The sequence below is a fragment of the Paracoccidioides brasiliensis genome, assembly GCF_000150735.1.
Source record: "Paracoccidioides brasiliensis Pb18 unplaced genomic scaffold supercont2.13, whole genome shotgun sequence".
NCBI classification, from domain to species: domain Eukaryota; kingdom Fungi; phylum Ascomycota; class Eurotiomycetes; order Onygenales; family Ajellomycetaceae; genus Paracoccidioides; species Paracoccidioides brasiliensis.
The window spans coordinates 255,226-271,296 of NW_011371370.1; the positions used below are offsets into that span (position 1 = coordinate 255,226).

At 51.7% G+C, this 16,071-nt stretch overlaps 5 protein-coding genes across 5 annotated transcripts; 4 read left to right on the forward strand and 1 right to left on the reverse strand.

The window, feature by feature from the left end:
- Positions 1-366: 366 nt before the first annotated feature.
- On the forward strand, positions 367-3,530 carry PADG_07901 (MCM DNA helicase complex subunit MCM3; the record flags this gene model as incomplete). The annotated part of the gene is made up of 8 exons (XM_010764928.1): positions 367-415; positions 487-505; positions 580-631; positions 714-760; positions 830-935; positions 1,005-1,268; positions 1,333-3,428; positions 3,497-3,530. 8 exons carry the CDS (start codon positions 367-369, stop codon positions 3,528-3,530), a joined length of 2,667 nt encoding a protein of 888 aa, XP_010763230.1.
- A 770-nt stretch (positions 3,531-4,300) lies between these two features.
- PADG_07902 (uncharacterized protein) lies at positions 4,301-5,971 on the reverse strand (the record flags this gene model as incomplete). The annotated part of the gene is made up of 1 exon (XM_010765027.1): positions 4,301-5,971. One exon carries the CDS (start codon positions 5,969-5,971, stop codon positions 4,301-4,303), a length of 1,671 nt encoding a protein of 556 aa, XP_010763329.1.
- Positions 5,972-6,801: 830 nt separating this feature from the next.
- Positions 6,802-8,993, forward strand: PADG_07903 (uncharacterized protein; the record flags this gene model as incomplete). Its single annotated transcript, XM_010764929.1, has 3 exons — positions 6,802-6,831; positions 6,915-7,379; positions 7,491-8,993. The coding sequence occupies 3 exons, from the start codon at positions 6,802-6,804 to the stop codon at positions 8,991-8,993; spliced, it is 1,998 nt and encodes a 665-aa protein (XP_010763231.1).
- Positions 8,994-9,770: 777 nt separating this feature from the next.
- Positions 9,771-10,886, forward strand: PADG_07904 (uncharacterized protein; the record flags this gene model as incomplete). The annotated part of the gene is made up of 1 exon (XM_010765028.1): positions 9,771-10,886. One exon carries the CDS (start codon positions 9,771-9,773, stop codon positions 10,884-10,886), a length of 1,116 nt encoding a protein of 371 aa, XP_010763330.1.
- Positions 10,887-13,399: 2,513 nt separating this feature from the next.
- On the forward strand, positions 13,400-15,817 carry PADG_07906 (uncharacterized protein; the record flags this gene model as incomplete). Its single annotated transcript, XM_010765029.1, has 10 exons — positions 13,400-14,263; positions 14,339-14,425; positions 14,516-14,563; positions 14,648-14,698; positions 14,784-14,831; positions 14,930-15,097; positions 15,202-15,246; positions 15,316-15,411; positions 15,512-15,550; positions 15,644-15,817. The coding sequence occupies 10 exons, from the start codon at positions 13,400-13,402 to the stop codon at positions 15,815-15,817; spliced, it is 1,620 nt and encodes a 539-aa protein (XP_010763331.1).
- Between the last annotated feature and the right edge of the window lie 254 nt (positions 15,818-16,071).

The window sequence follows — 16,071 nt, forward strand, 5'->3', positions numbered from 1 at the left end:
AGTGACTTACGTCACCGCCTTTCCGGGGTTTTCTGCCGTCTTCCCGATCAGGCAATATTGATAGATCACATGACTGTAATGCTGGAACGCGGAATAAGACCCTCTGATTGGCTGAAGTAACCACAAAACGCGTAACGCGTAAACACGTTCTCCAGACCGTTTTTCCTCCTGTCGCTGGTCGCAAATTCCAACTCCTTCATCCTCACACATTCTCTCACCAAAAACACCCCCAACCATATCTAAGAGCTGAGACAGAGCTTGGCAATTCTGTCATTTGGATATATGGTTTTCTTTAGTGATTGCCCGTCGAATTAAGACTTTCTCCGTGCTGTTGCCTGTGGGCTTACCCACACCCGCATATTCACCATGGATCCCCAAGATCGCATCCGAGCCGCTGCTGAATTTCTCGATCCCAGTGAGTACCATACTTGCCATCTTATTACTTTCTATGACATGGTCTAAATTACGCATTTTTGTTCCACCTAGGTGATCCTCGAGCGAGGAGGTATGCGGATGCCACTTCTCCGTGACAGAGTGCACTGATGAGAAAGAACACGATTTTCCTAACAAGTGCTGCAGCTATCGAGCGGATATCGTTTTGATGCTCAATCGTGGATTGCGAAGACTCACAGTATGGAATATCTGGACCTTTATTGTGTATCCTTTGAAGTCCGAAGGCATTCGACTGACTTGGTTGATGCCGTCAAATATAGGTCAGCTTAGATGAGATTAGAGCACACAGCGCAGAATTGGCTAATGGGTTTGTTATTTACTCTCCATTGTCAATCCTCACGTCTTTGATCTTAAGCGTTAACCACCCATTGATTAGTCTCTTTACGTCTCCCCACGATTACACTTCAGCCTTCAATGCGGCGTTGAAAGAAATTATCTGCACATTGCCCAATCGATCGGCCAAGGAGACTTCAAATGATACAGTACGTAGCGAACATTAGAGTCCGGGACTTTGTTATGTGGAAATACTGATTATGGGGAACATTGTGCAGATGTACTACTGTGCTTATGTAGGCGCTTTCGGCGAATATGCTTGCAATCCTCGCACCCTGGGTTCATCCCACTTAAACCGATTGATAAGCCTTGAAGGCATTGTTACGAAATGTTCTCTCGTCCGACCGAAGATTATCAGAAGTGTTCACTACAGTGAGAAAAAGGAGGAATTTTTGATGAGGACGTATCAGGATCAGACCATGACGGCCAGCGGGGCTACGAATTTGAATGTTTACCCTCAGGAGGATGATGAAGGGAATCCGGTATGTAGTTCGACCCCTGAGCTTAGTGGAGGGAATATATTTTCCTGGCTAACTCGATTAATAGCTGATCACCGAGTACGGATATTGTATATATCGCGACCATCAAACAATTTCGATACAAGAAATGCCCGAACGTGCCCCGGCTGGGCAGCTCCCTCGCGGTGTTGATGTCATACTTGACGATGATCTCGTCGATAAAACCAAACCAGGTGACCGGATTCAATTGGTCGGGATACATAGGTCTCTCGGAAACCGAAATGCGAGCACGAGCAGCTCTACATTCCGCACTGTGATCCTAGCAAACAACATCATTCAACTCAGCTCGAAGTCGGGGGGTGGGATTGCTCAAGCGACCATAACAGACACTGATATCCGCAATATCAATAAACTTGCGAAGAAGAAGAACGTCTTCAATCTCCTGTCTCAGTCTCTCGCACCAAGTATATATGGTCATGACTACATCAAGATGGCCATTCTCTTGATGTTATTAGGTGGCATGGAAAAGAATCTGGACAATGGAACCCATCTTCGTGGCGACATTAACATTTTGATGGTTGGTGACCCGTCCACCGCCAAATCACAACTCCTTCGTTTTGTCCTCAACACAGCTCCTCTTGCCATCGCCACGACCGGTCGAGGCTCCTCTGGAGTTGGTCTTACGGCAGCTGTAACTACTGACAAGGAAACTGGTGAACGACGATTGGAAGCTGGTGCCATGGTTCTGGGAGATCGGGGTGTTGTCTGCATAGACGAGTTCGACAAAATGAGTGACATCGATCGAGTGGCCATCCACGAAGTCATGGAACAGCAAACAGTCACGATCGCCAAAGCTGGAATCCATACTACGCTCAATGCCCGATGTAGCGTCATCGCAGCTGCAAATCCGATTTATGGACAGTACGATACACATAAAGACCCCCACAAGAATATTGCTTTGCCGGATTCCCTTCTCTCGCGTTTTGATTTACTCTTTGTTGTTACAGATGATATCGAGGATGCTAGAGACCGCATGGTATCTGAACATGTTCTCCGTATGCATCGATACAGACATCACGGCACAGAAGAGGGTGCTCCGGTTCGTGAGCAGGTTAACAGCACCCTTGGCATCGGATTGGAAGAGAATCAAGACTCCAACCGCCCGACTGAGGTTTATGAGAAGTTCAACGTCATGCTCCATGCAGGCATGTCCGCGACTGGTCGGGGACCAAACAAGAAAATCGAAGTGCTCAGCATGCCATTCATTAAGAAATATATTCAGTATGCTAAATCAAGAATCAAGCCCGTGCTCACCAAGGGAGCCGCAGATCACATCGTGGCGACCTACTCCTCCCTCCGAAATGACGAACTCTCCGGAAACCAGCGGAAGACCTTACCCATGACCGCACGTACTCTCGAAACCCTCATCCGTCTCTCCACCGCACACGCCAAGGCCCGTCTGTCAAGTAGAGTCGAAGAAAAAGATGCAAAAGTAGCAGAGTCAATCCTCCGCTTCGCTCTATTCAAAGAAGTAGTCGAGGACGAGCGACGCAAGCGGAGAAAGACAGCTGCTCTGGAGTCCGACTCGGACTCAGCTGATTCGGACTCCGACGCAGAGGACGCCCAGCAAACACCAGCTGCTCCTGGTCCACGCTCAACTCGCCGCCCAGGCCTCAGGGGCAGCACCGCCGCCACGCGAAACGGAACCACAGCCACCAACAACGACAATGGCGGTGACGACAACGACAACGACAGCTTATACGACGCCAGCCCCAGCTCCCGCCGCACCCTCCCCGCCTCCCGCCAAAACGGAACCCAACTCGGCAGCACCACCACCCAATCCGAATCCCAGATGTCTTTCGCCTCCTCCCAGCCTGCCTCCCAGCTCCTCCATTCCCAAACGGACAGCCAATCTCAGATGCAGGGGCAGCCCGGGGCCAACTCTATCGTAGCCGCCGTTGAAGCTGCTAGAGCTCTGCCGCCGTTATCAGCCGCTCGTCTGGTGACGTTTAGACAGGCGCTGGGCCAGCTGATGAGGTCTGAGCTGTTCGAGAGTGATTCTGCTGGTGTGCGGGAGGTGGTTGGGAGTGTGAATGGGGTTGTTGAGGGGGCGGGGGGGAAGGGTTTTGAGCTTGCGGAGGCGGTGCAGGCGCTTGGTGTGATGAATGAGAGGAATGAGATAATGTGGGCTTTTTCTTTTCTTTTCTTTCCTTTTTCTCTTTTGGATGTGGACTAACGAATTTTCTTGATAGGTATCTGGGTGACGAAACGGTTTATCGGATATGAGATCATATTTTTGTTTTTTTTACAACAGATTGCTCAGCACCTCTTTTCTTATATCTTCCTTTTCCCCCATGATCATATAGGCGTTTAGTTTCTAAGGGGTTCGCTCTATGGGCACGTCCAAGGAACCTGTCTTCCCCTTTCTCCCATGGAATGCTATTTGATTTCTAGAGGAGGTTTCTGTATTGGAGTGTTTCGGGTTCGCCTCTTTTTTTTTTTTTTTTTTTCCGTCCTTATATTTCATTTCATTTCGAGCGTTGAAATATTAGATAGCCTATGAGTAACGTCATATATTTGATGGAGATTGAAATCTCCTTTCTTCAAATGAGCCTTTCGGCGCTTTGTTTCTGTCGTCTCTTTTTGTCCCCCTTATTTTTACAGCTCTATCAAATGCCATGAGATCCTTTGTTTCTCAGTCTCATCACATTTACTCCTTATAATGCAAACAACAGAAAAAAGCTCACAGATCAAGCTCTTATATAGCAAGCGTTCAACCGACATCTTAAATATTGTGCAAACAAATCAAGAAGAAAATAAAAGAAGTTAAAACAGTTCTTGTTTCTACTGCTTCTTCCTCATCTCCCCACGTCCCCACGCCAACTCAAAACTATTCTAATGAGAAAACTCAAGCTTAAAAAAGAGAAGAAGAAAATGAGAAAAAAGAAGAAAAAATCACATTCCTAAACACCAAACAAAATCCGACCCAGCCCAAAGCAGCCAAAAGCAGCCAACCTGAATCACAGAGTCCCTCAATGGACTCTCTTGCTGCCCCATCAATCTATTCCAACCTCTTCCGCCTCAATCCTTGCCAGCGGCGACGGCGCCCTCCTTCCACCACCGCCACCGCCACCGCCATCCGACAAAGACGAAGCAGACTTGTTCTTCCTCTTCCGCTCATTGCCAGACGTCGAAGCTGCAGAACTGCCCCTGCGCGGCCTGTGGCGCTCATGATTGCTGCCATTGCCATTGCCATTGCCATTGGAAAAGTCATCATGGTCCGAGAAGCGATTTGGCGTCGTGCTGCGCGAGGAGGTGCGGGAATGCGATTGTGCTGTTGCTGGCATGGTTGGGTCTGAATGCTGGTGTTGGGAGTGGTGTTGGGAGTGGTGTTGGGAGTGGTGTTGGGAGTGGTGTTGGGAGCGGCGTTTCGTAGATGAGGATGAGGAGGTAGCTAGAGCCGTAGATATAGAGGAATCTCTATGATGATGCGAATGGCCATGACCATGGCCATGCTGCTGCTGCTGCTGCTGCTGATGATGATGATGCTGCCCACCAGCACCCAACGGAGTGACGAGCTTCCTGCCACCACCCCCGCGCACCCCCTTCGCGCCCCACAACCACCTGATCCACCACAGCCAGCCCCCTTGCAACCGCGCCCTCTCGCGCCGCTGCTCCTTCAGTTTCCGCCTCAGCACAGCGCGCCGTTCATTCTCCTTCTCCCAGTAATCAGTGCGGTATTCGTCCCAGTTCTCGCGGAAGGCGGGAGAGAAGGATTTGGGGAGCAGGAGGAGTTTGATGTGGTCGCCGCCGGGGTTGATGTCTTCTTCGACGAGGGTGGTGCCGGGCGGGAGGGGGGGCGTTTCGCCTTGTGTGGTCAGGAAGGGTTCGTCCGCGTAGGAGGGGTAATATGAGGAGCTCTGTTGCTGCTGGGGGTGTGCAGCTGAGAGGGTTGCGCGGGATCGTTTCCCTTTCTCTTTCTCACCGCCGCCAGATGCCGTAGTCGTCGACTCCACATACTGAACCACGCCCCCCAACCCGGTCAGCACAGGGAACGGAAACAGGAACCCCACCCACGACCAGACCTCCACCCACCACGGGCCCCTTGACACCACAATCTTCGTATTCATCGCCCTCAACCCACGATTCGCGACGACCAACCACCTCCTCGGCCACCGAACGCCCCTCTCCCACTGGCCCGTGCCCCAGATAAGCACGCCGGTGACCACGCCGCCCATCAGGGCGACCTTCTCAGCCATCTCGACGACCCAGTAGACGGAGCCGCCGACGCCGCGGCCATCTTCGCGCGGGCGGAGGAAGAGGGCGTAGGCGAAGTAGGTGACCCAGCAGGCGAGGAGGAGGAGGAAGAAGGTGTTTTGGCGGCGGCGGGCGCGGAGAGCAAGGTACTGGGAACGCAGAGAGGATTCGAGGATTAGGAGGTTGAGGTAGATTTGTGGGGGGGAAGAGGGGAGGGTGGAGAGGGGGTCTGCGGGGAGGGTTGCGGTGGGGAGTGGGAAGGCGGTGTTCTCTTGCGGTGACGGTTGGGTATATATGGATGGCGACGGCGATGGCGATGGCGATGGCGATGGGGAGTGCTGTTGCTGGTGATAGGGGAGGAGAGACGGCTCGAGCGGGGGAGAGGGAGGGGCAGAGCCGGGAGGGGAGGCCACGGGGGAGAGACGCGGGGAGGGGGCTCCTTTGACGATCTGGTCAAGGCGGGATGACATTGTTGGGGCTAGGGGGGGAGAGAGAGAGGCATAGTAGCCCGTCGCGAGGGAGGGAAGGGAGCATATGCCAGCAATCAGCAGCTGGTGGGTGTGGGGGAAGAAGAGGGTGTGAAGTTAAGAGAAGATGAAGATAGAAGATGTTGTATTTATGTCAGGCTGGAACACATGACCCGCCGCTGTCTCCCCACCACCGACACCAGCGTCAAACTCACGGCGCAAACCCAGACACCACGCATGTGCAGTGACAGGAGGAGGGTGGATTCAGGGAGGGAATTGTAGATTGGGATGCTCTCACGATCTCAGCCGGAGAGCATTCATGGATGCTAGTAACCTGTAACTATGTGGCTACGTAGACCGTGGTGGCATCGTAAAACAACCACCAACAACAGGATCTCCATTCAATCAATGCGGAGAGAAGGCGGCTGCAGACGTCACAGGAAGAGCTGCCCCGTTCTCATCCTCATCTTCTGCTGCGTCGTGTTGGTCTCTTGGTCTCTTGGGGGGAGTTGGCGTGTCCCACTCCGCCTCCTCATCTTCATCTCATCTCAGCTGCTTGCATCCGTGATTTACTACCACGACAACTCCAGTCAGCGGCTCCATCGCAGGAACGCCACCCACCTCTTCAATCGCAGATCGCAGCCTCCAGCCTCTTCGTGACGAGTTCTCCCCTCCGTAGTGTCATCCTCCTCTGACTATCTGCTGCTGGCTGCTGCTGGCTGCTGCTGGCTGCTGCCCTTGTTTCCGCCCGCATCCGGCCTGTGGCAGCAGCGCGCCCTTCAGAATCCTGCTGCTGCCTTCGACGGTCCCTTCAACACCAAACTCCGGCTCTTATGTCCCCATCGGATCTTGAGACCCTCCGCGTTACATACTCCTGTCTACCGTAGAGTCATATATACATATATACCCGCCTGGCCTCAATGCCCTTGTCGCTCTCGAGTGGCAGACCCCCTCTGTCGCTCGCTTCCATCCGTCGTTCAAAGTGCATCCGCAAACTCGCCTCTCCGCCATCCCCCTCCTGTACCTGGCCCGACCCAGACAAAGGCCTGCCTGTGGTGCGATAACTACTGCTGCTGGTGCTGGTGCTGGTGCTGGTGCTGGTGCTGGTGCTGCTGCTGGTGACTCGTCCTCCTCCACCCTTTCGCTGTCGCTGCTGAATCTCCCTCATCTGCCAACTTTCCACGCCCATTTCGAGTCCACCCTCGCTCACTCCCCGACCGACCCCCAGGCCCCGTCATTGCCATCGCCACACTTCCATCCCGCCATGGCTGCGACGGCATCCACGGCCTCGGGCTCCCCCGACGATCTGCCGGCCCGCGATAAACTGCCAGATGAGCCACGGGGGAAAATACCCGATCGGATTACTGCTCCTCTCTTCCCGTTGGGCTACAAGGAGGGATTCAGCCAATGGGTATGTACACTCGTTTCTAGCTTCTATCCATACATACATACATACATATATACATACATATATATATATATATATATTTGCGCGGGCGATTGATGCTAATACTATTTACAGTGGTCCAGTATCCCCGCTGCAGCCGCTGAACACAAAGTCCTCTCTTTCGTCCCGTACCTCCAGCATCCCCCCACCCACACGCAGACCGGAAAGGACGCTTTAACCCCGAGCGAATCGACCGACAGCCTCACCTCCGCAGACCCCAGCCAGGCCGCTCAGGTCTCCGCCAAATCCATCAACGACCCCCATGGCCCCCGCACCTGGCGCTCCACCATGGTCGAGCTATCGGGCAGCAACCGCGCCCTGAACGAATTCTCCGTCGAGCGCGTCGGCGAGAAGGTCGAGCACAACCTCGTCGTCCTCCACGGCTACGGCGCCGGTCTGGGATTCTTCTACAAGAACTTCGAAGCTCTTAGTCGCGCCAAGGGGTGGCAATTATACGCCCTCGACATGCTGGGGATGGGCCGGAGCACTCGCCCGCCCTTTAAGATACACTCCAAGCAACGCCAGGAAGCCATCCGCGAGGCAGAGGATTGGTTCATCGACGCCCTGGAGGAATGGCGCGTTAAGCGCAAGATAGATCGATTCACGCTCCTGGGTCATAGTCTGGGCGGCTACATGGCCGTCGCATACGCCCTCAAATACCCCGGCCGCCTCAACAAGCTCATCCTCGCCTCCCCCGTCGGGATCCCCGAGGACCCCTACGCCGTCAGCGCCAACATGCCCGAACCAACCGACTCCACCCTCGCCAACGAATTCACCCAGGATCACAACGACCTCACCAAACCTCCGCTCTCAAAATCCGCATCCTCATCCGCATCCTCATCCGCATCCGCATCCGACAACAACAACTTCCTCAACGCCAAAAAAGCCCCAACAGACTCCTCTAAGCCCGCGCCCCGCCGCCCCCTCCCCAAGTGGCTCAAATACCTCTGGGACGCCAATGTCTCCCCCTTCAGCCTGGTTCGCTGGTCCGGCCCGCTGGGCCCCCGCCTCGTCTCCGGCTGGACATCCCGCCGCTTCTCCCACCTGCCGCCCGCCGAGGCCCAGGCTCTGCACGACTACGCCTACTCCCTCTTCCGCATGCGCGGGAGCGGCGAGTACGCGCTCGCCTATATCCTGGCGCCCGGGGCATTCGCGCGCAGCCCGCTCATCAGAAGAATCCATGGGGTCGGGAGGCAGGTGCTTAGCGAAACTGCTGGTTCGACGGTGTCCGCAGCGACGTCGTCGACATCTGTCTCGACGCCGACGCCGACGTCTGCGTTTGCAGGAACGGCAGTCCGCGAGCCCGGGCTCCCCATCACGTTCATGTATGGCGAGCATGACTGGATGGATGTGGCGGGGGGGTATGCGGCGCAGGCGCGGATCGAGGAGGAGAAGCGGCGGGTGTTGGCGGATGCGACGCCGGAGGAGAGGGCGAGGGATAGGGGGGCGGCGAAGGTGGTGATTATCCGGAATGCCGGGCACCATTTGTATTTGGATGGGTGGGAGGAGTTTAACGAGGTTATGTTGGGGGAGATGAGGGCGGTTGAGCAGGAGGAGAAAGGGGAGAGGAGGCAATAACTGGGTGGGATTTTTCCATGTTATGCTGCAGTGTTTTTTTTTTTTTTTTTTTTTGGTAATATATGGGTTGGGCGCACTCTCTCTTTTTCTCTTTTTCTTTTCCTCTTTTTTTCATTTCCTCTTTTTCTATTTTCCTTTCCTTTATTTCTCTTTTCCTGTCCTTTCTTTCCTTTCTTTCTTTCTTTTTCTACATGTTTATTGTCGTATGTTTGATTTCAGGGGATCCTCCATGGGATACGCCGTACCAGTATCTGTGTTGATAGAGCTGTGCATATAGTTCATTGGTAGATGATCGCTCCTTTTGGCGGTTGGCATGTTCTGCTACAAGAACGTCTGTCCCTCTCCAGTGTGTTATAATAGCAATAAAGCAACAATCGCTGCAGTAACAGAACAGTTGGGATGTGGCCAGCGAATTGACTACGGGTTTTGTAGCTGCTGCTTCAGGCGGGGGGGATCGATCAGGCGCTGACGTAACTGACCAACCAACCAACCGCCCGGTTTCCATCCAAGCACATACACCTGAAACCTCCAACCTCCAATCTCCAACCTCCAACCTCCTCTACTGCAGAAGTTGGTGCAGAGACATCGACAGACGTATCTGTCGTGCGTGAATGCCCCGCTTGCTCTGTGCTCCTGGACATGCCCGCTGAGAGGGACCAGTTTTGCCTGTTCCTCCCCGGCGAATTTCCTTGAATCTGCCTGTATGTTAGGACCATGGACATCCCCTTTCCCTGGCACCTGGGGGTGTATGATGCCCATTGCCATGCAACAGACACCATGGCATCCATTGGTGAGATTGTCCAGATGAAGACGGCAGCCCTGACGCTCATGGCTACGCGTGGCGAGGATCAGGAGCTTGTTGCCCAGGCTGCATTGACGTATGCTCCGGCCGCAGACTCGGACTCGGACTCAGTCGACCGGAGGAAGCCCAGAATCATCCCATCATTTGGCTGGCATCCCTGGTTCTCCCACCAAATAATCGACGACATCAATTCAGAAACACGCAATGATCCACCATGTTCCAAAGCGGAGCATTACAAAGGCGTCCTCACCCCGCCCACCAAGGATGAAGGCCTGTTGCACGCGCTCCCAGACCTATACCCGTTGTCCAAACTAATTGCAGATACCAGAGCTCGACTCCGCCAACACCCTCATGGGCTGGTTGGAGAAATCGGCCTCGACCGCTCATTCCGCATCCCGAATGCTTGGCTCCCCCATGAGCTTGAAAAGAGAGATGCCAGCCTGACCCCTGGCTCGCGGGAGGGGAGAAGTTTGTCCCCGCACCGGGTCGCGCTGGCGCATCAACGGCAAATCTTCAAAGCCCAGCTGCGGCTCGCAGGCTCCATGCAGCGGCCTGTATCCGTTCATTGCGTCCAGGCACATGGCGCTGTCCTCGAAGTTCTTCAGGAGCTCTGGTCGGGCCATGAGAGGAAACGCGTCTCTAACCGGCAGAGGAGAAAGCGGCGGCTCAGCGCGGACAAAGCGCACGAGCACGAACAGAGCGATCACGAGAAAGACAAAGAGCATGAAGACGACCCGCAAACGGCTGTAACAGCGTCCCGCCCGTTTCCGCCGCGGATCTGCATGCATTCGTACTCCGGCCCGCCAGACGTGCTGAGGCAGTTCCTGCATGAATCGAACCCGGCCGATACATATTTTTCTTTCTCGAGTGTTATCAACTTTGCGGGAGGCTCGTCGGAGAAGACCGTCGAGGTTATCAAGGCGCTTCCGGAGGACAGGATACTTGTCGAGAGTGATCTACATTGTGCTGGAAACCGGATGGATGAGTTGATGGAGGCTATTGTGCGGCAGGTGTGTTCGATCCGTGACTGGGATTTGGAATATGGGATTCGCATCCTGGGTGAAAATTGGACGCGCTTTGTTTTTGGGTAGCCATGGCCCATTACCTGCCTCTCGTCTCTCCATCAAATGCCCATTTATGAGGGTTCTATCACCGTGTTTAATTTTATTTATTTTATTTATTTATTTATTTATTATTATTATTATTATTATTATTATTATTATTATTATTATTATTATTATTATTATTATTATTATTATTATTATTATTATTATTATTATTATTATTATTATTATTATTATTATTATTATTATTATTATTATTATTATTATTATTATTATTATTAGTTTTATATTTTTGGGCAGATTTCGGGGTTGCCGCCTCGCAAGATCCCAAGGTGGGATTTAGAGCAACTATTCCTTGAACGACTTCCATTTCATCTTTATGAATATTTTTGGCTGCTTCTCAGAATCACAGTCTTCGGAAATCTTTCCAAGAGGCAGCTTGTCCTCTTTTTATCCACTGCAACAAACAAGCAGCGCCGATCCTGCCCAGTCTTCAATCCTAATCCGTCTGGAGAGCAATGAATTATTGCATGTGCTCTACACCTCTGAGCGCTCTGCCGTGGGCGGATTTTGCATTGGACGAAACTCCCCGTGCTGTTTCATATCCCCGCCGAAGCAGGAACCACCAGTTATATTACCTGCACAGCAGCAATGTGTGATCTGTCGATTGGCCCCCCCTCTGCAGATCCCAAATACGGCGACAATATGAGTTCTGACACCTGCACCTTGTCATGCTCTGACCTTGGAAGCGGATAACGGCACTAGAATTTCGAGATCCCTGGAAGGCTACCAGCCGAACAGTTTTCAGGTTTTTTTTACTTTATTTTATTTTATATTACATTATATTTTTAACCAGATGTCAATTACAAGCGTGTGTAAAATGGTGCTGTCGAAGATTGGAAACTGGGGGTTGTGTACAGACCCAGGTTTCTCGCGTTACAATTTCAGGGGCTTAGGGGACCTGCTGTTATTTACTGCGCAACTTGGAAATAATAATGGGCGGAGGTAACAGAGGAATGTTTCAGCTCAGTTGTCTGGACTTGGAGTTATCAGTCCTCGGAGTGTCGATCATATATGCCCTCCAATTACGTTGACTCGTGGACCTCTTGACCAAAATTGAAGACAACTAGAGATGCGGACGCAGGACAATATTGAAAGCAGCCTAAAAGCCATCCCAATTGAGCTTGCGTTTGCTGCCTGAACCTTCAAACCAACATCAAGATCCTGCCTGTGGCGTTGGGAATGGTTTGGTAGAAAATGCTCCTCCTCCTTTTTTCTCTCTCTCTTTGTTTCTGCTGTTTCGTTTCTTGTTACTCTGCATCTCACGCCTCAGTGATCCCACACTTCACCTGGATGAACCGTTGGGCGCAGGCTACTGACGCTTCAACGACAATATCTTCACGCTTGATGGAGCGTTCTCCGCTTGATTAAGGAGATGTGCTACGCATCGGCGTTCCGCTTCCCAGAAACGGAGATTTTTCCCCATGGTGGACACCATCGTGGCAGATTACCTACGAGGATGGTACGGAGTATGCCCCGGTATTTTTGTTAATAGCGCCCCCCTAATATTTTAGTGGCCGAACCAAAATTTTGGGAGAACACGCATATATTCGGTGGCAGGCAGGGTTAACCCTAGAAATTTATATGCAATATCCTCGGAATCGTAGAAAGAAATCTCTGGGCTCTTGTATGTTCATCTCCTGCCTCTATAAGTTCTCATATTGATTCTCTGTTATAGCCTCCCAAGCCTGAATAACAACCGTATGAAAGATTGCCATAAAAGAGATTTTTCCTCTTCTCCACAAGGTTTCAATACAGCAGCGATTGAGTTTAGATCGGCGGAATATGCTGGCCATTGCATCGGGGTTATTCCCATGTTCTTGAAAGTCTTGAAAAGTTGCACCTAACGAAAATACCGGGGCATGCCTGCGCTTAATAACGGTGTGCTCAAGGGCCAGCTATCGGACTTGGCTCTTGTTCATGTTCCCAAGCCACCGGGCGTGGATCTCCTGCACAGGAAATAAGATTTTCAGTCCCTTTTGGGGATGGGGGGGCATTTTCAAATGGTCTACGATGCACAGAAGCAGCCACAGAGCCAGTGCAGGGTGACACGGACAGCGGGATATGGGACTCGTCAAGCTGCACAAAATCGGGCAAGCCCACGTATTTGGGGTGAATTACGACTGCTCGTGGAGGCGTGGTCTAGGAGATGAGGGGGGGGGCGTTTCTTCTCACCTCCGTACCTGCATATCCTTTCCATCATGCCATTTCCTATGGGAGTGCTCACCATAACTTTCCCCCGGAACCAATTGCACAGACTGAAGACTGAAATCTCGTTATTTCAGATAAGCAGGACGTCTTAACGATCACGTTCTTTGGATTCTTTGGAAGGAGGTTTTCGCGTGCGGGAGAGGTATCTCGATCAATAATATACCTTTTTCTGGGGACTTTTGGCAACCCGACATTTCCAATGGCATCGAACGATAGGATCTAGGGATTCGACAACACAGAGCTCTCGTCGCTCAGCCGACACATTCCCAATGAATCGCTTCCCCGAACCCCTCGATTGGGGCGGTTTCATAACAACTGTCATTTCAGTCAATACCTTCTGGTGGATCTGGGACATTCCCCTGATATGGCAGAGGGGATTTCGCGCATACATCGACGCGATTACCTGGGAATGTGTTCGACTTTACATGCCTTCCGTCGCCGCGGCATTTGCAATTTATCACACAAGCGATCGCGCTCGCTGGCCCAAGCTCTACTATTTCGGCGGCCGCGATGAAGCACTCACTGAAAGTATGACCGATGCGGAGGTTATGAGGATAGTGGTGACGGACTCGCTAAACGTGACTGCGACAGTTTTGACGCTCTCCCAATTGTTCATCAAGGGTTCGGATATGCTATTCAACACGGCACTATGGGCGTTTCCGAGCCTTCAAGTGTCGCTGATCGGTATTTGGATTGTCGGTTCCTCGTATACCATAAAACGCCCGAGACAGCATATTTTCATGGGTGGAGCTGTCTTAATCCTTCTGATCGGCTCCTGCACCGGAGTTATCTTAATGTCTTCGACTGTGACAAAAATCCAAGCGTGGCTACCGGCAACTATGCTGTTCATTTTCATGGCGACACCTTTTTGCCTGTACTTGTCGGAAATTCTTATAACTTCAGTTGTGCTGGTTGCGATTATGGGCCGAGTTGGAGGTCTGGCGTTTACTGCATTACTTCCAGGGTATTTCGTGCCATCACCTTATATCAAACACCCAGTGTTTGGAACTGCCTACCTGGTCATGGGAATTGCGGGGGGGATCCTTGCGGTTTATGGCAGATTTCGACTGAAGCATATCTGCCTGGTCCTGCAACAGGGGGAGACTCCTCGAATTGGAGCTTCGCTTATGGAGGTAAGCCGAAAAGCTTGGTATATATTGGCAGGCATATCCTTGCTCTACTTTCTAAGCCTTTTATCCAATCTAAAGGGAATGTCGACACTCGCCACCTTTCGGAAACGGCTACGTGACAAACGCCGACGAAAATATGTTCTCGAGAAGGATGGAAGGGCTGTGGTAAGCGCTGGCGGGCCCCTGTGTCTGGAATCCTGGGTTTAAATTGTTCTTGCCTCCGTGGAACTATAGGTAACAGGATGATTACTGTAGCCGCAAGGATGTACAAGATGGTCCCAAAGGCACAGCGGGACTTACCAAGTAAGCATTGTTATTATTATTGTTATTTCCCCCTACAGGGCCAGACAGCGCGAGGACGTCTGCATCACTAACATATCCATGTAGCCGATAATACAACAACCAGAGAGGGCTTATTGTTCCGAATTAATGGCTGATGTTAGAAAAGACTACTTTCCCCAACCGCAACTCCTGCTCGACTCTTCCCATCGATGACAAGCTGACAGAGTCTTCATATTTTCAGGAGTATCCTCGGCCCCAACCTCGAACGGTACATGACTCTCCAGACGAGGTATGATTTATATTTGGAAAACTACCCTCATCAAAAACGGCCCTTTCTCCGAAAGAGGCTAACGCAAGGCCTTTGCTTCTTGTTTGGATATTTCGCAGGAAATCCGAAGAAATGCATACTCACACAAGACGCCCAAAGAAGTGATACAAGTTATCGAATATCCCACATTTTCCGAATCTATAGAATCTGTGTTTTTCTCTGATCGGTCCCGGGCACGGTCGCCGCCAATAAAGCGGAAACCTGTCGGGAGCGATTCGCAGAGGAGGGTACGTCCCTTCGTTCCCCGTTGAGAAAGGGAATCATGAAATCGTCGAGAGACAGGGTGATGTCCCTATAGCATTAGCTAGCTAACAGCAATTCGTTCATGCAGAGGGAGCGAAGGCGGGGTGGCGATGATGAGAAATATATAACAAACGTGAGAAGAGCCCCCCCCCCCCTCTGGGCTTACCTTTTTACCTATATCAACACACCCAGATTCCATTAGATATCTGGCTTATTTCCGCAGATACAAAAACCAAAACCAGTGGTATGCGTGCCACACAGCAATCGTATACACAATGGCCATAATCATAATAAGAATGTAAGTTGCGATCGAAGCGATAACAAAATGGGATCCAAGAGGCGGGGCGTAAGGATAGTGTGGTTTGAGAACGTAATTACTGACCATAAGATCTCCCCAGAACTCAAACCGTGCATTATCACCACGGTCGGCGAGCGAGGTATATTTTCCCCTCTACTCTCATGTAAAAGGAACAAGCTTGGCCAGAAGCTCCACAGCATAACCTGCATCGCTAACCCGCACTGCCACACAGGAATTCTCAAAGAAGCGCAGAGCGCGATACTTTGAAGGAGACGCCGGAAGAATACATGTGGGACTGCAACAGCAGCAGCAGCAGCAGAAATGCCGTCTCGCGCAACACCCTTTGCATTTTGGGATGGGGATCGAAACCGTTGCCGAAACCGCCCTCGCCCAGTGGCATGGCTAAGGTAAAGAGTAGGATCGGGAGCGCTGGGGGCGCTGGTGTCATGCCTGGTCTCCGCTGAGAGGGGGGAAATGTTGAGGCTGAGCAGCTACCTGTTTTCGATCATGGATTGAGAGGATGAGAGAATGGATGGGAGTAGTGGTACATTCTTTTAGCTCTTTCGTTTTGTTGGTTTCTTTTGTGGGGGCGGTTCTGGGGCATATGGATTGGAATGGTTTTTTTTTTTTTTTTTTTTTTTTTTTTTTTTTATTTATTTA